Below are 16,156 nucleotides of genomic sequence, written 5' to 3'. Positions count from 1 at the left end.
TTGCCTTGGAGGCCCATTTCAACATCTAACAGTCAAATTTTCATTGCCCCCAAATGCCATATCAACCTTTCTTCCTGTTCTGTACCCCCACCCCCAGAGAGCTCACACAGTAGCCCAGGTGTTGCCCTCTGGCTCCAGCCACCTGTTAACATTTATTGCCAAAAGAGCTCCCAGGACTCTGCCATTCTGGGAGACAGGGAGTAATCTTTATTGGGAAGAATGCCCACCCACCTTCCATTACTGCAGACGATATACACACTCAGTGTCAGGGTAGGATGGTAGGTTCAGCTGGTACTTCTTTTCCAGAGCAGGTGGCACAAAACGGCCCCCCAGGTAGTGGTAGCGACCAGTAAAATGGATTGCAGACTTCTTGGGTGCTGTCAGGGAGATGAGCAAGTCTGGCTGGATCCCTTCAGAATTTCCCTTTTCCACATCCCATCCTGAAAAGAAGGAGGTATTCAGGACGCATGTGTAAAGGGCCACAGATGTCCAGCCCCCTTGACCCCCACCAGACCAACTCCTGTCTTAGGAGCTCCAGGAATTCTGGGGCTTTAGTGTCCATGGACTCAATGTGGAAAGGGTGCTCCTGAGTTCTTTGCTTCCCAGCCCTGATGTAGGTTCCATAAAGTCATGTCTTACCCCTCCAGACTCAAATTATGTTGGGCCTTTGGGTCAAGAATCAGGACCTCTAGATACCTGCCTTAAAGAGAGCAGGGCCTTGATCCCTCCCACCTCTTTCGGGCCCAGCACCTGAGGGAATGTCGATACTGGCAATAGGTACAGTGAGTCCACTCAGGACACTCAGGATACTCCGAAATGGCTCCCGAACATCACCCTTGAAGCTGAAGCCAAAGATGGCATCCACCACCAGATCATACAGCTCATCAATCAGCACAGGCTGTGGTGGGGCAGGAAAAGGAAAGCATGTTAGAGACATCAGCTGCACAAAGAGCCCTTAATTTGGAGAGGGCTGTCCTCTTTACCCACACACTGAAAACATTCACAGAGGCCTAAGTACAGTTTTACCTTTCATTCCGAGGGCATTCTGACACCTGGAATAAGCATGAGCTGCTCCCTGAGTCAGGTCAAGCTAAGACCAGACACACTCTGTTCTGAGTGCCTGCCTGCCACTGGGGAAGCTACAGTGGGGTGGCCAAAAGCTGGGAGTCAGGAAGGCTGGGTTCTGGTATCAACTCTGCCATGATCTGATTCTGTGACTTGGCAAACCATTTCCCTTTGCTGCACCTCAATCTACCTGTAAAAGTTTTTGTTTTTATTAAGAATAATTTCTTTTTGTTGAGGTAAAATTCATTTAACACAAAATTCACCATTTTAACTATTTTAAACTGTATGATTCAGTGACTTCCAGCACATTCTCAATGTTGTACAACCACCACTATCTGATTACAGAACATTTTCATCATCCCAAAAAGGAACTCCATACCCAGCAAGCATCCACACCCACTACCCCTTTTCCCAGCCCCTGACAACTTCTAATCTTTCAGTGGCTGTGGAATTACCTTTTCTGGATAGTTCACATAATAAGTTTTCAAAGTTCCATGTTATAGCATGTTATCAGGAAATCATCCCTATTTATGGCTGTATGTCCCTTTGTATGGATATGCCATATTTTGCTTATTTATTCATTGTTAGTGGACCTCTTAGTTGTTTCCACTTTTTGGCTATTGTGAAAAATGCTGCTATAAATATTTGTGAATGACTTTTTCAGTTCTCCTGGGTATATGTTTCAGATTGGATTTAGTCATGGTGTATAGTAATCCTTTTAATATGCTGCTAGATTGCGTTTCCTAGCACTTTGGTGAGGATTTTTTTATGTGTACTTGTTAGGACACTGGTCTATAGTCTTCCTCTCTGGTGCTGTCTCTGTTATTAGGGTAATATGGGCCTTACAGGATAAGTTAGGAAGCATTCCTTTCTCTAGTTTTTGGCCGAGTTTGAGAAACACTGATTTTTTAAAATGATAGATTCACCAATGAAGCCATCTGGTCCTGGACTCTTGTGTTATTGGAAGGTTTTGATTATCTGTTATAATAGTGTTTCTAATTCTTCTCAAGTCAATTTTGGCAGTTTGTTTTTAGGATTTTCTCTCTTTCTTCTAGGTTATCTAATTTGACAGGATACAGTTGTTCACAGTATCCTCTTCTATTCCTAAAAATGTCACTAGTGATGTTCCCATTTTATTGCTGATTTTAGACATTTGTGCTTCTTTTTGTTCTTGTAGTCTAGCTAAAAAGTTGCCAATTTTGGTCATCTTTTTAAAGAATCAGTTTTTTGTTTCATTTATTCTATTTTTGTATTTCACTTAGCTCTGAACTTTATCTCCTTCCTTCTGCTGGCTTTGGGTTTGCTCTTTTTTTTAGCTCATCAAGACATAAGGTCAAGTTATTGATTTGAGATCACTCTTTAATGTAGGCTAGTTAGATTTCCCCGAGCATTACTTATATCCATTCCCTTAGGTTTTGGTATGTTTTGTTTTCATTTCCATTAACCTGCAAGCATTTACTAACTTCTTTGATGCACTGCTTAATATAACCTCCACATATTTATCAATTTTCCTTCAACTGATTTCTAATTTCATTCCACCATGGTCAGAGATAATCTGTGATTTCAATTGTTTAAATTTATTGACACATTTTGTGGCCTAACATGGTCTATCTAGAATATTCTATGTGTACCTGAGAAGGTACATTCTTCTGTGGTTGGATGCAATGTTCTGTTAGATCTAGCTGCTTTATATGTTATTCAACTCTTCTACTTCTTATCTTTTGTCCAGTTCTATCCAACAGAAAGTTGGATGCTGAAGTCTCCAACTACAATTGCTATTTTCCCCTTTACCTATCATTTTTGCTTGATATACACTGGGACTCTGCTGATAAGTACCTTTATAATGGTTAAATCTTCTTGATGGATTAACCCTTTTATCACTATATAATGTCTTTATCTCTTATCACAACTTTTGCTCTAAGGTCTATCTTGTCTGATATTGGTAAGGCCACTCTAGTTCTTTCTTTCTTTTTTTGTATGCTGTATGGGTAGGAGTCACATTTCATTCTTTTTCCATGTGAGCATCCCCTTATTGCAGTACCATTTGCTGAATTTTTATGTTTGGTTTTTCATGTGTTTGCTTGTTTGGGAAGTACATGGGCTGGGAATCAAACCCAGGTCTCCTGCATGGCAGGCAAGAATTCTCCCACTGAGAATTCTTAATGTTTGTACGGAGTATCCTTTTCCATTCTTTCACTTTCATTGCATTTGTGTCTTTGGTTCTAAAGTGAGTCTCCTATACACAGCAATAGTTTGCTGTGGTTTCCTTAATCTGTTCACAAATCCCTGCCTTTTAATTGAATTTAACTGACTTTCATCTAATGTAATTATTGATAAGGAAGAAGTTAGGTTGCCATTTGCCATTTGTTTCCTAGATCATAATTTTGTGCTCAATTCCTCCATCACTGCCTTCCTGTTATACAAAGACTGCTCCTATGTGGATCTGTTCCCCACCCCTCCTGTTATTGTTACAAATTACATCTTTATATGTTATATATATATACAACATATATATACTGACATTGACATTATTTTATGTAGTTCTTTTTTAAATGTAAGAAAAAAGAACTACTGGCTAGAAATACAGTTATGCTAACTCTCATATTTACATATGCAGCTAACTTTACCAGTGTATATTATTTCTTTGGACTCAAGTTACTCTCTAGTGCCCTTTCACGTCAGGCTGAAGGACTCCTTTTAGCATTTTTTGGAGGGCTGGTTTACTAGCAACAGGCTCTTAATTTCTGTTTGTCTGGGAGTATGTTAAATTTATTTCTTGGTTTTTTTTTTTGGCATGGGCAGGCTCCAGGAATTGAACCCAGGTCTCTGGTATGGCAGGTAAGATTTCTGCCACTGAGCCACTATTGCACTGCCCTTCTTGTCTTGTTTTTAAGGACAGATTCTCAAGTTCCCCATTCCTCAATCCATGCATCTGGAGAAAAGGTTTTGGATGAGGCAAGCAGCCCAGCCCTGAGAGGGGCAGAGAATGTGTTTACTGCATGGTAGGGGAAGAGGAATGGACCAGGACCAAAGAAGATGACGGAAAGGAAGCTTTAAAGAAGATGATGTTGGGGACTAATGGAGCACACTTCACTGAACAGAAGGCTCTAAACGTGTTATATTCAAACAGCATCCTTTAGGCATCTTCTAGGGTAGGCACTGTCCTGCTCTCTGGGAGTTTATAGTTTAGCTAGGAAGATAAGCAAATGAGGGAAAGGCAGAGCATAGGCAGAGGGTATTGGAGAAATGAGGTATTGAACCGGAGCCTCCTACCTCTGGGGGCATTTCGTCAAGGAAGGGGATGTCCATTTTCTGACATTGGGTCACCAGCGCTGTGAAGAGTGGCTTATTGGGCCTTCTGGGGTAATGGATGGCTGGCTGGTAGCCCTAGGAGGAAAGCAAAGGGGTAATTCCACTCTACATCCTATAATCTTCATGCCCCCTCCCACATCCTCTCTCCACATACTCACGAACAGTTTGAGGTGTCGAGCACAGACCAAACCATCTCCTCCATTATTCCCGGGACCACAGATGACCAGGACAGTAGGAAGGCTCCTGGACATGGAATTCGGGGGATATGCCTAAGGGCAGAGTAAAAAGGGATTCAGAGGGTCTTTAGGCTGTAAGAGCCCAGGTTTAGCACAGCTGTTCCCTCCCACCCAACTTTGTGCATTGGCCAAGGGCTTAGACAGTCATTCCTCCCTCGCTCCTCCGTTCTTCTGTCGGCCGCATCTGCACGGGTCGAGGGTGGCGCTACTGACCTTGGCAATAGCTGTGGCACAGCTCAGGCCAGCCAGCTCCATGAGTTGGTCCACGCTGAACTGGTACTCGTTGAATAGCTCCTCGTCCACGGCCTGGGCCTCCTCCTGGCTGAGGAAAAAACGCTGGTGGGTCCTGGCCCCTCGTGCAGAACCTGAGACCTCGTGCCACCGCCGCGGCGGCCCCAGACCCCGCCCCCGAGAGGAAGGCAGCCCCGCGGCCCCGAGCTTCTACCTCAGGAGCTTCACCGCTGCGCTCGCCATGGCCCCGGGGTCCCCGAGGCTTCCCGAGTTCAGCCGCTGCTGACCCCACCAGGTGGGTCTTACGCGGCAGCTGCCGGCCGGGAACCGGACGCGCGGGACACGCGAGCCAGCAACCAGCAGCCCAAACCCGAGAAGCGCCCGCAGCCGGGACATCAGCCCCTACAGCGCGCGCTCCCCGGCCCGGGCCGCTGTGTTCGCAGCGCATGCGCGGCGCCTCGCCCCGCCCCCGGGCCGGCTGCATTGGCTACGTCGGCTGCGTGGGCGCGCGCGTCCGCAAGCGGGCCTGGGGTGGAAGGAGCGCGAGCTCTGTTAGCTTTTCACCGTGCGGCTGCGTCCCGGCACCTGCCCAAGTACCTTTACATATCGCCTCACGTTCCTAGATGTCCCAAAATAATTTGCTTTGCTCCTGATTGCCCATGAATAATAACAATCCCTTATGGTCCTCTAGGAAGTTTTAAAGAAGCAATTAAGAGCCCGGGTTCCTGTCCCCCCATTTATTGCCGAGTGAACTTGGGCGCTACTGGTTTCAGGACCCTCGTCTATTAAATGGGGAGATTAGTACACCCTTCCTAGGGAAGTAATGCAAGCAAAGCCGTCGGTGTAGGACGAGCCACAAAGGACTCAATAAATTCAGCTATTTATTTATACTACTAAGTGTTTTATATAACTCAAGATCCTTCCTACTACATTAGCTTCCTCGATTTATGTTTACCAGGACAGCTCTGTGTATTTCCCTAACCATACATTATCCTTATCCCCCTTTATCAGGATAATAGCTATAGAAATAGAAAATAATAGACCTCAAAAATATTGGGTAAGGCACAGTTAATGTGTGGAAACCTTGGGCTGGGAGTCACATTTCATGAAAATCCTTGAAGGGTAAACTAAATTTGAGTGCTTTTGAGAATGCAAATAAATTCTGTTAAATGCTTAGGGAGAAGGATGGGGAATAATAAACTAGTTGCCATTAATGCACTAAGGATAAAGATAATTATCCAGGTGGAGTGAAGCTTTTCTTTTTATGCTGGATTTATTCCTATTCTGTATGATGAAATTAATACCTGCCTAGTTCGCTGAGAAAGTTAAGAACCCATCTTGCTTTTAAATACTTTTCTGATATTCTCTTTTTTTTTAATTATAAGAGGTTTAACATCTATGGGATGTACCCTTGGCTTCTAGATATGTTTGTTTTACCTGTTTTTGTGGAAAATTGAACGTGTGTCAGACTGTATTTATGGTAGGGAAAAACCAGTTTTTGTTGGGGTGTGTTTGTGGTTGAAAATAGTTTTACTCATCTAAACTGTTATATAGTGGACATTTATAATTACATAATCTTATCCAAGACCTTGCTAACTTTATTTTTTAACTTCACCAGTATAAGAGGCTTCACTTTTATATATTAGTTAAGACTCTTTACTGGTCTATTTGAGAAAATAAATTTGATGATTCTGAAATTTCTAAAGCACTGTGTGGAGTATCTTTCTTAAACATAACATTCTTGAACACTTCTATGTGCCAGGTGTTTGCATGAATCATCTCATTAAAGCTTCCCAGCAACCCTAGTATTATTCCCATTTTAGAGATGAGAAAACTGAGGCTCCAAGATGTTAAAGGACATGCCCAATGATACAGTGATAGCTGTCAGTAGAGATAGGATCCAAGCAGCCTGACCTACAGTTTGCACTCCTAACCATTATTCTAAACTGAACTGCCTCCCCAAAAGCAGAAATATGTAAATAAAGGATTGTTACTGCCTGCTGACTTGATTCTGATAAGGTGTAGCTATAAAATAGTGATACAAAATATAATCTGTCACACACAGCCAGAATTTATAAAGCTACCAAGTGGGGGCTGTTCTGGGTAAGGGGTGGTGATGCCCAAGACCTAGTCCGCCTTGTTGCTGCTCTTCGAATTTTGGAGTTTTCTTTGGGAAATGCCTTCAAAACCAATTTAGGAAAGGCTCATGAATGGAGCAGGTTCTGAATTCCAGGTGCTTTTCAATTTAATCCTGTCGATCATGTAACTTTTTTTCATATAATATTTTAATTCTCTGTTATAGATGAGGAAATTGAGTAGCAGAGAGAAGTATTTTTCTTAAGATATTACTGGTAGAGCCAGTGATGGTTAATATGGGGTTGGTCTGATTCTTGTGTGGGAGATGCTGCCACTGTCCCCCTAAATACACTCTCCTCTCTTCCTTTGCTAACAGAACCCCTGAGTTTCATGCAGCCATATGGCTGCCCAGCTAAATGCTGCATTTTCAAGCCTCCCTAAATTCTGATCAATGTGATGTGAACTGACATGATATATACAACTCTCAGGTCATACCCTTAAAAAAAATGAATGTCTCTCTAGGCTTCTTCTTTTCTTCTTACTGGCTGGAATGAAGATATGATGCTGGAGCTGGAGCAGCCAATTCAGACCATGATGTGGAAATCCTGTGTTGAGGACAACAGAGCATGCTGCTCGGGTCCCCAGTTCTGTGAAGCCACCACATCAGCCTGGGCTGCTTGTATGAAAAAGGAATAAAATTCTTCCTGTTGAAAGGCACTGTTACTGCTCTCTCTGACAGCACAGATACCAAAGGCACTTTATATTGGTCTTTGATGAATCTGTATCCTAATCAGTACTTCTTGAACACCTTATAGAATAAGTCCATTTGATAAGGAATCTTAACAGCTGTGTTCCTAGCACTTAATACTGTGCCTCGCCCATACAGGTCCTCTGTAAATATTTAAATGACTCCACAAAATCTTGTGTAGTAGTTCACAGTACAGCAGAATCCCTCTTACCTAACATGATCAACAGTGGATTATTTTAACTAATTAAAAAAAAATACATTCATCTGCCATGTGTCAAAGTGAGCCAAGGTCTTTCCTTGGAGGATGGGGCCAGTGAATGGAGTCCCTCATCTTCTTTCTTTCATAAGTCTTATCAGTTATATCACCTGCAATTTCCAATTTGCTTCCTTAAAAATGGAGCAAACAATTAAGGGCACATTTGAAATCATCTGAGTACAGAATTCATCTAGGTTTTTATGATTTTCCCCCAACCTATAGTAATGTTTTCTCTCACATCTAAGTCAGCAGTTTTTCAAATGTCTCACCTACATCAAGACTTCTAAGCATTGAACTTAGTTTTCATAGAAACAGTGCTTATTTTCACACTCCATCAGTTTATATATTTAATTCAATTACAGATTGCAATAACACATGTAACTGGCGTAAATACATTTGGTATCAAACACAACTGATTCTTGGAAAGAAACGGCTTAACTGGGGGAGCAGAACTGCACAGGCATTCTAGAAGGTGCTTGCTGCTTAGGTTCAAATCCCGGCTTCTCCCCCTACTAGCTGTGTGACCTGGCAGGACACGCCACTTAACCTCTTCTTTTCCTCATCTGTGAAAGGGGATAATAGTAGCACCTGCCTTATAGACTTGTGAGGATTAAAGGAGAAAACACTGGTGGAGCATTTAGAATAGTGTGTGGCATGTGGGAAGTTACCAATAACTGTTACATAATCTTGTTGCTGATGCTGCTAGCAGCAGGTCCCACAGGCCTCTTTGTCCTATAGGTGACAGGCCTGAACCAGCCATCCACGATGGCTCACAGAGGAGCTGAGTGTGTGGGTTGGTTATGGTTCATTTTCTGTAGTATTATGAGAAAACAGAGGTCTGGAGAGAGTGATTCTAAAACCACTTGGCCAAGAAGTCACAGTTTTTAGGACTGGCAAGGGCCTTCGCAATCATGAGGTGGAATCCAGAAAGAAAAGGGACAATTCACCTTTCCTTTTATCTTTTGCATACTGAGTCCAAAAATCCCAAGAAGGAGCAAACAGGACCCCTGAGATGCAAAGCTGTCATCCAGGACTCACTGGCCCTGCTGTGCTCCGTGTTCAGCCCGAGTTTGAACAAATGAGTTGAACCCCAGAAACCCGAAAAGTATGTGTTGGGTGCCCTACTGCAGAGGTCAGGGGTATAGCCAGCGGAGGGGGTTACATGATTGTGCAGAAGCCAGACTTGGTGGGTCTCCTCTGTCCCTTCCTGCTGTGGGTTTCCCTGGGCCACTTGGATGACCTGAAGGAAGCAGGGAGGGCCTTGCAGGTAGGGGTGGCTGGGGAGAGCACCCTGCCCTCTACAACCATTTCAGGCCCTTACCTCTGCTGGGGGGTTCCTGTGCCAGAGGGAGGAGACTTAAGCTTCGCTTCCTCCCTTTCTGCCGAGTCTTCCCTTTCTCTGAGGCCTGTAGTCAGGTCATGCAGGAGGCAGGGAAGAGCCCCCGCCTTCGGAGCCAGCTCAGGGTTGTTCAGGTTTCTAAAGGGCAGAGACATGGAGGCTCAGGGCCCTTTATCCCCAAGCACCAGATCACATCTTCAACCTTCACAGTAGTCATGTTCCATCAAAATCATCCCAAGCTACGTCCTCTTCTCTTTTGTCCATTCTGCAAGCCCCTTCTCCTCCCCCAGGGACCCACCTCTTGGCTTGGGGACCACTGGGTACCAGGATGCCAGGGTAGCCCACTCTGGGGGAGCCTGAATCTCCAAATGGGAGACGGGCCCTGGGTCCTGGGCCTGGAGAGGGAGACAAGCACATTCATCACAGACCCGTCCATACCAAGAACCACCATGAACCGTGAGGCAAAGGAAAGCTCTGCGAGAACAAGGAGTGTAGGGAGGGCGTGTGTGTGTGTGTGTCGCGGGATGGGGTAGTCCCTGTACACTGGGAGTGTCCAGACACACACGGGCGAACAAAAGGCTGGGGTTGGGGGAGGCGGGGGCATGATTCATCGGAACCTGGAAGGAAACTCACTAAAAAGACATCTGCGAATGCAAGTCAATTCAATCAGTGGCAAGGAACTCCGCTCCCAGAGTTCGAAACACTTTGGGGAAAGAGACGAGGAGCTACGAGCTCGGGCAAGAAACGCACAGAGCGCCGTGCCAGCGGCCAGAAGCCTCTCCACAAACCTCAGCCCTCCGAGGCGCCCTGAGGACGGGGAGGCGGAAAGACGGGCCAGGCAGAAAGAGCGCGAGGCTGCGAGTCCCGGGCCAGGGCGGAGCCGGGGAGCCGGCGCTAGGTGTCCGCGTCAGCCCGGGGGGCGGGAGAAAGAAGCGGGGTGTCGGGGTGTGGCGGGCGGCGAGGGGAAGGGGGTGCGGGCTGGGGCGGGGGCAGCCCACGCGGACTCACGGCCGGGCCCCGGCGCCCGAGACGCGGCGGGAGCCTGCGCCGTCCCCTCCTCCTCCTCCTCCTCCTCCTCCTCCTCCTCCTCCTCCTCGGGCTCCCGGCCGGCCGGCTCCAGGGCTGCGTCCTCCCTCCCGCCGGGAGACCTGCGGAGGCGGGGGACGTGCCGAGCGGCTCCCCTCCGGGGGGTTCCAGGCGAGGGGCCCCCCACCCCCGCCGCCCCCAAACGCGCGGCCGACACGCCGGTGCCCGAAGCTGTGCGGCGCTGCCTCACCTGCTCTGGGCGGCCGCCGGGCGCCTCGCCACCCGGGCTGGGGTCCCCGCCCCGCAGGCGCCAGCCGGGGCCGGGGCCCTCCGCAGAGCCGGGGCCTGGGGATGAGACGGGTAAAGGAATCCATCTGCGCAAACCGGCGTCGCAGCTGTGCACGGGGGTGGCCGCACGCCCCCTCTAGCCATCGGGGTGGGACGGGGAGGCGCAGTGGCCCCAGAGAGACAGAGAAGTGATAGGCACAGCAAGGTGGGGCGCTTGTTTCTGAGAATGAGGCCCTTGAGTCCGCTAAGGTCGCCACTAGTAAGCCTCAGGGTAGAACCCGGGCCCCCGGCTCGTCAGGGCCCGGCCACCAATCTGTCCTGCCGGGGACCTCGAGGGGCAAAGATGCACCGTGTATGGGCCCTAAGTCTTCTGAACCCCAAGCCAGCCCACTGCCCATACAAGGCTAATCTAATTTTACTTGCAGATATACGATATGTTGTCCTATTATTCTTTGTAAACTGAGAGAATATAAAACCTATTAAATAAATATAATAAATATTAAAGTATGATTTCATTTCGTCTGGGAGGCTCCTGGAGGCGTCTCAGAGTGTGAGGGAGGAGGCAGTTGGAGACACGGATCTGAGAGAGGCTAGGAAGTAGAGACGGTGAGGGGTGTACTGAGGGGAAGGGGGAAAGGGGGAGGAGAGGGCTGAGGGGCCAGAGAAAGAAAGACCCGTTAGAGACCCACAGAGAGCAAGGGAGGGAAAGAGCCCAGAAAAGAGAGGGAGGAAGACTGAGATGTCCTCCAGTGGCGCACTATCGCCATCTTGTGGCTTTATAGGGAACTGCAGCCAGGGACTTAAAACTGTTCTCCCCTCCTCCTGCATATAGGAGCAGAATCCCCAATTGCATCCCTTGAACTTCACCCAGTGGGCTGGTTACCACTCGGGCCGTATCTTTGACGCAGCCCTGTGTTGGAGACGTGCCACAGTTCCCCGCCCACCTCCCCACTTCCAGGTGGCCCCGGGAAAGTGTTATGCCATATGCAGGCCTGGGGCAGGTGAAGGCAGCCAGAGCATCCAAGCAGAGCATCCCGAGGACATGGGCTCCACTTACACCACCCTTCGCTCCATAACCTTCCCTACCCCCAGGTCTCTGTCTTGGGTGTTATCTCACCAGAGTGTGGATGGGGACGAGGCCCCCCTGGGCCAAGTGGGTCCTCATGGCATCAGCCAGTTTGGCCACCAGCCGCTCTTGTACAGAATTTGGCTCCTTCTGGGGGAGGAAGGATAATGGGGTAATGGGGAAGGCCTGGGTTTTGTAGTCACCTGAGGCTCAAGGAAGAAAGAAATAAGAAGAGGAGGGAAGGGGGTTTTGTCCCACCTCTTTTTTTTTTTTTTTTTTCGGTGCCCTTCCCAGAGTCCTTCCACCCCCTGTCCAGACTCATGGATAGAGACTGACTCTTTTTTCACAATAGTATCCCTGGAGTCTAGCACATGATGTGTCCAATGTATGTTTGATAAGTGACTGAATGAGTGAATGAATAGTGGGAAGAAGACAAGGAGGGAAGGTACGAATATCAGCCACAGAAAACTTCCTGGGGGAGAGACGGCAGGGAAAAGTTAGATTCTGGAATGGTGGGTCTCACCTGGGACCGGGCCAGTGCTTCCTTATAGTGTTCCAAGGCCTGGTCATGCTGCCCTAGTCGGGCTGCAGCTGCCCCCAGACCCTCGCAGGCCTGCCACTGCCCCTTCATGTCGCCTGGGGAGGGAGAGCCTGGAGGTCCTCTCATTGCCCCCCACCCCACTGACCCCCATCTGCCTTCCCACCAACCTCAAGGGTCCTCAACCTTTGGGGCCCCCTCCCAAGCCATCTGCTAAAGCCCTTGCCCTCACCTGTATCCCGGGCAGCCTGCAGGGCATGCATGTAGTTGTCTCTGGCAGCCTTGTGGTCCCCCAGCTGGCTCAGTGCGAACGCCAGACTGCCAAAGCTCCGGCCCTGCTCCCACCGCTGCCCCACCGAGCCTGACAACAGATCCACCCATACCAAGAGGGGACCTTGGCAGCAGCGCAGGAGAGTTCCCCAGTACCCTTTCAGGGGACCACAGAGGCCTGAACTCTCAATATCCAGCCTCTCCCAGTCCTGAATTCGCGTCTGGACCCCTCCCCCTGGCTAGTTGGAACCATTCCACCAGTCTGGGAGGTAGGCAAGGCAAGGAATTAATAGCCCCATTTTTACTCCAGTGGAAACTGAAGTTCAGTGAGCTAAAGGGTTAACAGTCAGAGGAGGGGTGGGCCTCCACTTCAGGCCTCCTGTCCTAGTCAGGGATCTTCCCTATGACCTTTGCTGCCTTCTCAACCCACAGGCCCCAGCCTTTGGGTCCACAGCCCTCCTTCTTGTCTGCCCATCCCATCTCCAGCACCCCCAGCCCTCATCTCCATTAGTTCAGGCTTCCAGATCCCCTACCTGGTCCCAAAAGTCCACCCACCATTCAGCCCCTTGAGCCCCCTGCCAGAAGCCCCTCTTAGCTCCCCGGTCCCAGTCCTGCTCCTCAGCCCTTGGCACCCACCATGCAGATCAGCTGCCTTCTGGTGAAGCTCCCGGGCTTCCTGATAATTGCCAAGCGCATTGTGGGCCATCCCGAGGTTTCTCAGCACTGTGGCCTCCTCTCCTGGCCCCCGGCACAAGGGCAGAGCCTGCAGGAAGACCTCCACTGCCAGTGGGAACAGCTGGAGCTGGGAGTAGCCCAGGCCTAGGTCATTATAGAGTTGCCCTAGAGGGCATGGCCAGGGTCACTGGTAGGCAGGTTGGACTAAACTGGAATTGTGATATCATGCATCTCTTGTCCCTCTCTCCAAGGGTCTCCAAGTACCTCCCCTCGCCCTCAGATCCCACACCCTTTCTGCCCAAAGGCCTCACCCAGCAGCCGGTGCTCAGGGCTCCTCTCAGCAAACCTCCGACTCTCCTCCAGTACCTGTACCACTTCACTCACCCCATGCTTCCCGCTCTTCAGCATACACCCCGCCGCAGCCCCCAATGCCAGGGCTGCGGCCCGGGGCCACCCTGCCTGGGCATAGGCCTGGCTTGCTTCCTGCAGGCAACAGGCTGCTTGCTCAGGCTGCCCCAGAGCCTGATAGCACGCTCCCATTTTTGCTTGAGCTTCTCCCTGGTCACCCTGTGGCTGGTAGTGGCCCAGGGCCCTGCGGTACCAGGCCAGAGCTCGAGGTAGGTGGCCCAGCGCATGGTAGGCCAGAGCCACATTGAAGCACTGGTTACCATGGCACTCGCCCTGCGTCTTCTTCTCAGGCTGGGCCCGCAGGAGCAGCTCAAGGCCTCTGACAGGGTTCCCAGTCTCCAGGTAGGCAGCCCCCAGGTTGAAGGCACAGGCCTGGAGAACTTGGGTGTCCCTGGCTCGAGGGGTCTCAGAGGCAAGGAAGAAGGCCCTCTGGAAGCTGATCAAGGCCTCGTGGTTCTGACCCGCCCGCAGGGCCCCACAGCCAGCCCTGGTGAGGGCCTGGATGCTGGTCTGTCGCTGGGCCCGCTCTCTTTCCTTCTTCTTCTTCTCGGATCCTGGCACTTGGGGGCTGTCCTCAGGGATGGAGGAAGACATAGGGCTGACAGTGGGGAGCACTGGGATCAGTCTATCAGCTTTGGCTTCCCCAAAGCAGGATCCCAGCTCTACAACTACCCCGGTGTGACCCTCAGGGTTCCCAGGATTTCTGTCTGCCATCTCACCTCACTTCCTCTAGCCTTCTGGGCACCATATCTACTCTTACTCCAGTGTTCTAACTCTTTGTCTTCCTTTAAGACTCAGCTAAAATAACAGCTTCCCTCACAAAGTCCGCCTTCCCCCAACCAGGCAAGGGCCCCCTTCTGCGCCTCCCTCACTCCTTGTCTTTTATGGTATTTATGACACTGGTTTAGAGTTGTTGACTTTCATGTCTGCCTCTAGATTAAGTTGCTAGATTCTGAGCAACTTACAGGGTGTGGCACATAGTAGAGCCTCAAAAAGATTTACTGGCTGAACTAATGAATAGAGGAATTAACAGAGCATACACAGGGCCTCTCCATCACCTCCTTCATGCCACGCCCCCACATATACTCACCCACTCATAATCTAGGTACTCCTGTGGCCCAATCTCACGCTGTAGTCCAGGTCAGTTCAACAAATACTGTGTGAGCTCCTGCTGGGTGCCTGGAGCTGGACTAGGCTTTGGGGGCACAAGGACAAATAGGCTATTCAATCGGCAAGGAACCAAACTCTGGGCACGTGAGAGCAGGGGTCACTGCCTCTCTCAAGGAGAGCCTCTCTCTCCCCTGAATCCTCAGCATTCTGTCAGATGGCTGGTCCTGGCCCCCCAACATCCTGCTATGGTCTCCAGAGCCTTCTTAAACCCAAGTGCATACATCCCATCAGCATGTGTATCCTGTTAGTGTCTCTCCCCTTGAAAGGCAAAGCTTTTTCATGACCTCTCCTCCCAAGGGACCGGAAACAAAGTGCGAAGTCCAAGCATTTGGACTCAGTCCCTCCTCTTTTCTTCCTCCTCCTCCCTGCCCCCACCTTGTTTATAGAGGGGAGCAGGCAAAGGGATGAATTCTCCTTTTAAAGAAACTACCCCCACACCTCAAACACCCAGGAATGCTGCGTCTTCAAGGCCCCCATCTCCAGGGCATTCTTGACTCCCCCCACCCAGTCTTAGGGCCCCCTGCCGCAGGACACCATACCTCCTTTGGTCCTCTCTGCAGCAGGCTTTCTAGAATGGTCTCTCTGGCTTGGATTACCTTCCTTCCTCCTAGCTCACAGCCCCTGGGGTTACCAGACAACCAGGTACTGCCTTCCACTTCTGGGGAAATCTTTGATTGACAGCTCAGGTGTCCAATATGACCGCTGAACCCTGTGCTTGGGCACAGAGGCACCGGGGTTTCTTTGCCCTTCCTGTACTTCCGTACCACCTCCCTTGTGGACTTATCCCTCAAGTCCCTAACTTCATGGAATGAATCAAAGCATCATGGGTTTGATTCTGGTTACAAATCAAATTACTGGTTACAACCTCAGAGATCATCTAGCCCAATCCCTCCTTTCACAGGGGAAGGGACTGAGGCTCAGAGGGTGAGTATGACTTGCCTAAGGTCACACAGCAGTCACACAGCTGGGGTTAGACCCCAGGTCTCCTGATTCTAGGCTAACCAGCCTAGAGTCCCTTCCACTATACTCTTGATAGCTTTAATTGGGCTCAGGCTGCCCCAGAAATGAAGTAACGCACACACACACACACACACACACACACACACACACACACACATGACTGTTGGTAGTTTCACATTGGGAACAGGGTGAAAGGTTGATGTTTAGAAAGGCCCAGAGATCAGAAGAGCCTCCCTGCCCCCGGACTCCTTTTCCCAGCTCCACTGATCTGCAACCTCCAAGTTTTACTTAGCGAGAGGACAGCAGGCCCCAGGACAATGAGCACCCACTGCCCTAACTCATCAAGGGTGGCCTGCATCAGAAGGCAAATGTCCTCACTTACCAGGGGAAAGGCCTCTTTCAAGCAGAGAGGTCTTTATCAGGAACAAAATTATGAGGAAGCAGTTGGGCTCACCATGTGTTCTGCAGTCTTTGCTGTGAGCCTGCTGTGTG

The 16,156-nt window shown here is 49.6% G+C and overlaps 2 protein-coding genes across 2 annotated transcripts; both read right to left on the bottom strand.

The window, feature by feature from the left end:
• Positions 1 to 119: 119 nt before the first annotated feature.
• Positions 120 to 5,301, bottom strand: NAXE (NAD(P)HX epimerase). Its single transcript, XM_077156492.1, has 6 exons — positions 5,059 to 5,301; positions 4,827 to 4,935; positions 4,536 to 4,646; positions 4,339 to 4,452; positions 751 to 898; positions 120 to 440 (listed from the first exon to the last, which is right to left on the bottom strand). The coding sequence occupies exons 1-6, from the start codon at positions 5,238 to 5,240 to the stop codon at positions 238 to 240; spliced, it is 867 nt and encodes a 288-aa protein (XP_077012607.1). The 5' UTR covers positions 5,241 to 5,301; the 3' UTR covers positions 120 to 237.
• A 2,954-nt stretch (positions 5,302 to 8,255) lies between these two features.
• Positions 8,256 to 15,360, bottom strand: TTC24 (tetratricopeptide repeat domain 24). The gene is made up of 13 exons (XM_077156762.1): positions 15,244 to 15,360; positions 14,625 to 14,729; positions 13,438 to 14,132; positions 13,088 to 13,291; positions 12,414 to 12,542; positions 12,167 to 12,279; positions 11,695 to 11,793; positions 11,461 to 11,569; positions 10,494 to 10,634; positions 9,897 to 10,157; positions 9,562 to 9,658; positions 9,246 to 9,401; positions 8,256 to 9,164 (listed from the first exon to the last, which is right to left on the bottom strand). Exons 2-13 carry the CDS (start codon positions 14,630 to 14,632, stop codon positions 9,083 to 9,085), a joined length of 2,094 nt encoding a protein of 697 aa, XP_077012877.1. The 5' UTR covers positions 14,633 to 14,729; positions 15,244 to 15,360; the 3' UTR covers positions 8,256 to 9,082.
• Between the last annotated feature and the right edge of the window lie 796 nt (positions 15,361 to 16,156).

The sequence above is a fragment of the Tamandua tetradactyla genome, chromosome 4 (genome assembly GCF_023851605.1).
Source record: "Tamandua tetradactyla isolate mTamTet1 chromosome 4, mTamTet1.pri, whole genome shotgun sequence".
Classification (NCBI taxonomy): domain Eukaryota; kingdom Metazoa; phylum Chordata; class Mammalia; order Pilosa; family Myrmecophagidae; genus Tamandua; species Tamandua tetradactyla.
Note: the sequence above shows the minus strand (reverse complement) of the source record. Positions and strands in the feature narration are given on the sequence as shown.

What these genes read in the sequence shown, in the direction of transcription:
- NAXE (XM_077156492.1), bottom strand. Translation starts at nt 5,240, where the DNA reads ATGTCCCGGCTGCGGGCGCTTCTCGGGTTTGGGCTGCTGGTTGCTGGC. An exon ending in TTGACGAAATGCCCCCAGAG is followed by an intron (nt 899 to 4,338) that starts GTAGGAGGCTCC and finishes GCCCCACCACAG; the next exon opens with CCTGTGCTGATTGATGAGCT. An exon ending in CAGTATCGACATTCCCTCAG is followed by an intron (nt 441 to 750) that starts GTGCTGGGCCCG and finishes CCTTCTTTTCAG; the next exon opens with GATGGGATGTGGAAAAGGGA.
- TTC24 (XM_077156762.1), bottom strand. An exon ending in CCCTGAGCACCGGCTGCTGG is followed by an intron (nt 13,292 to 13,437) that starts GTGAGGCCTTTG and finishes CATGCCCTCTAG; the next exon opens with GGCAACTCTATAATGACCTA. An exon ending in AGTGGTCCCCAAGCCAAGAG is followed by an intron (nt 9,402 to 9,561) that starts GTGGGTCCCTGG and finishes TCTGCCCTTTAG; the next exon opens with AAACCTGAACAACCCTGAGC.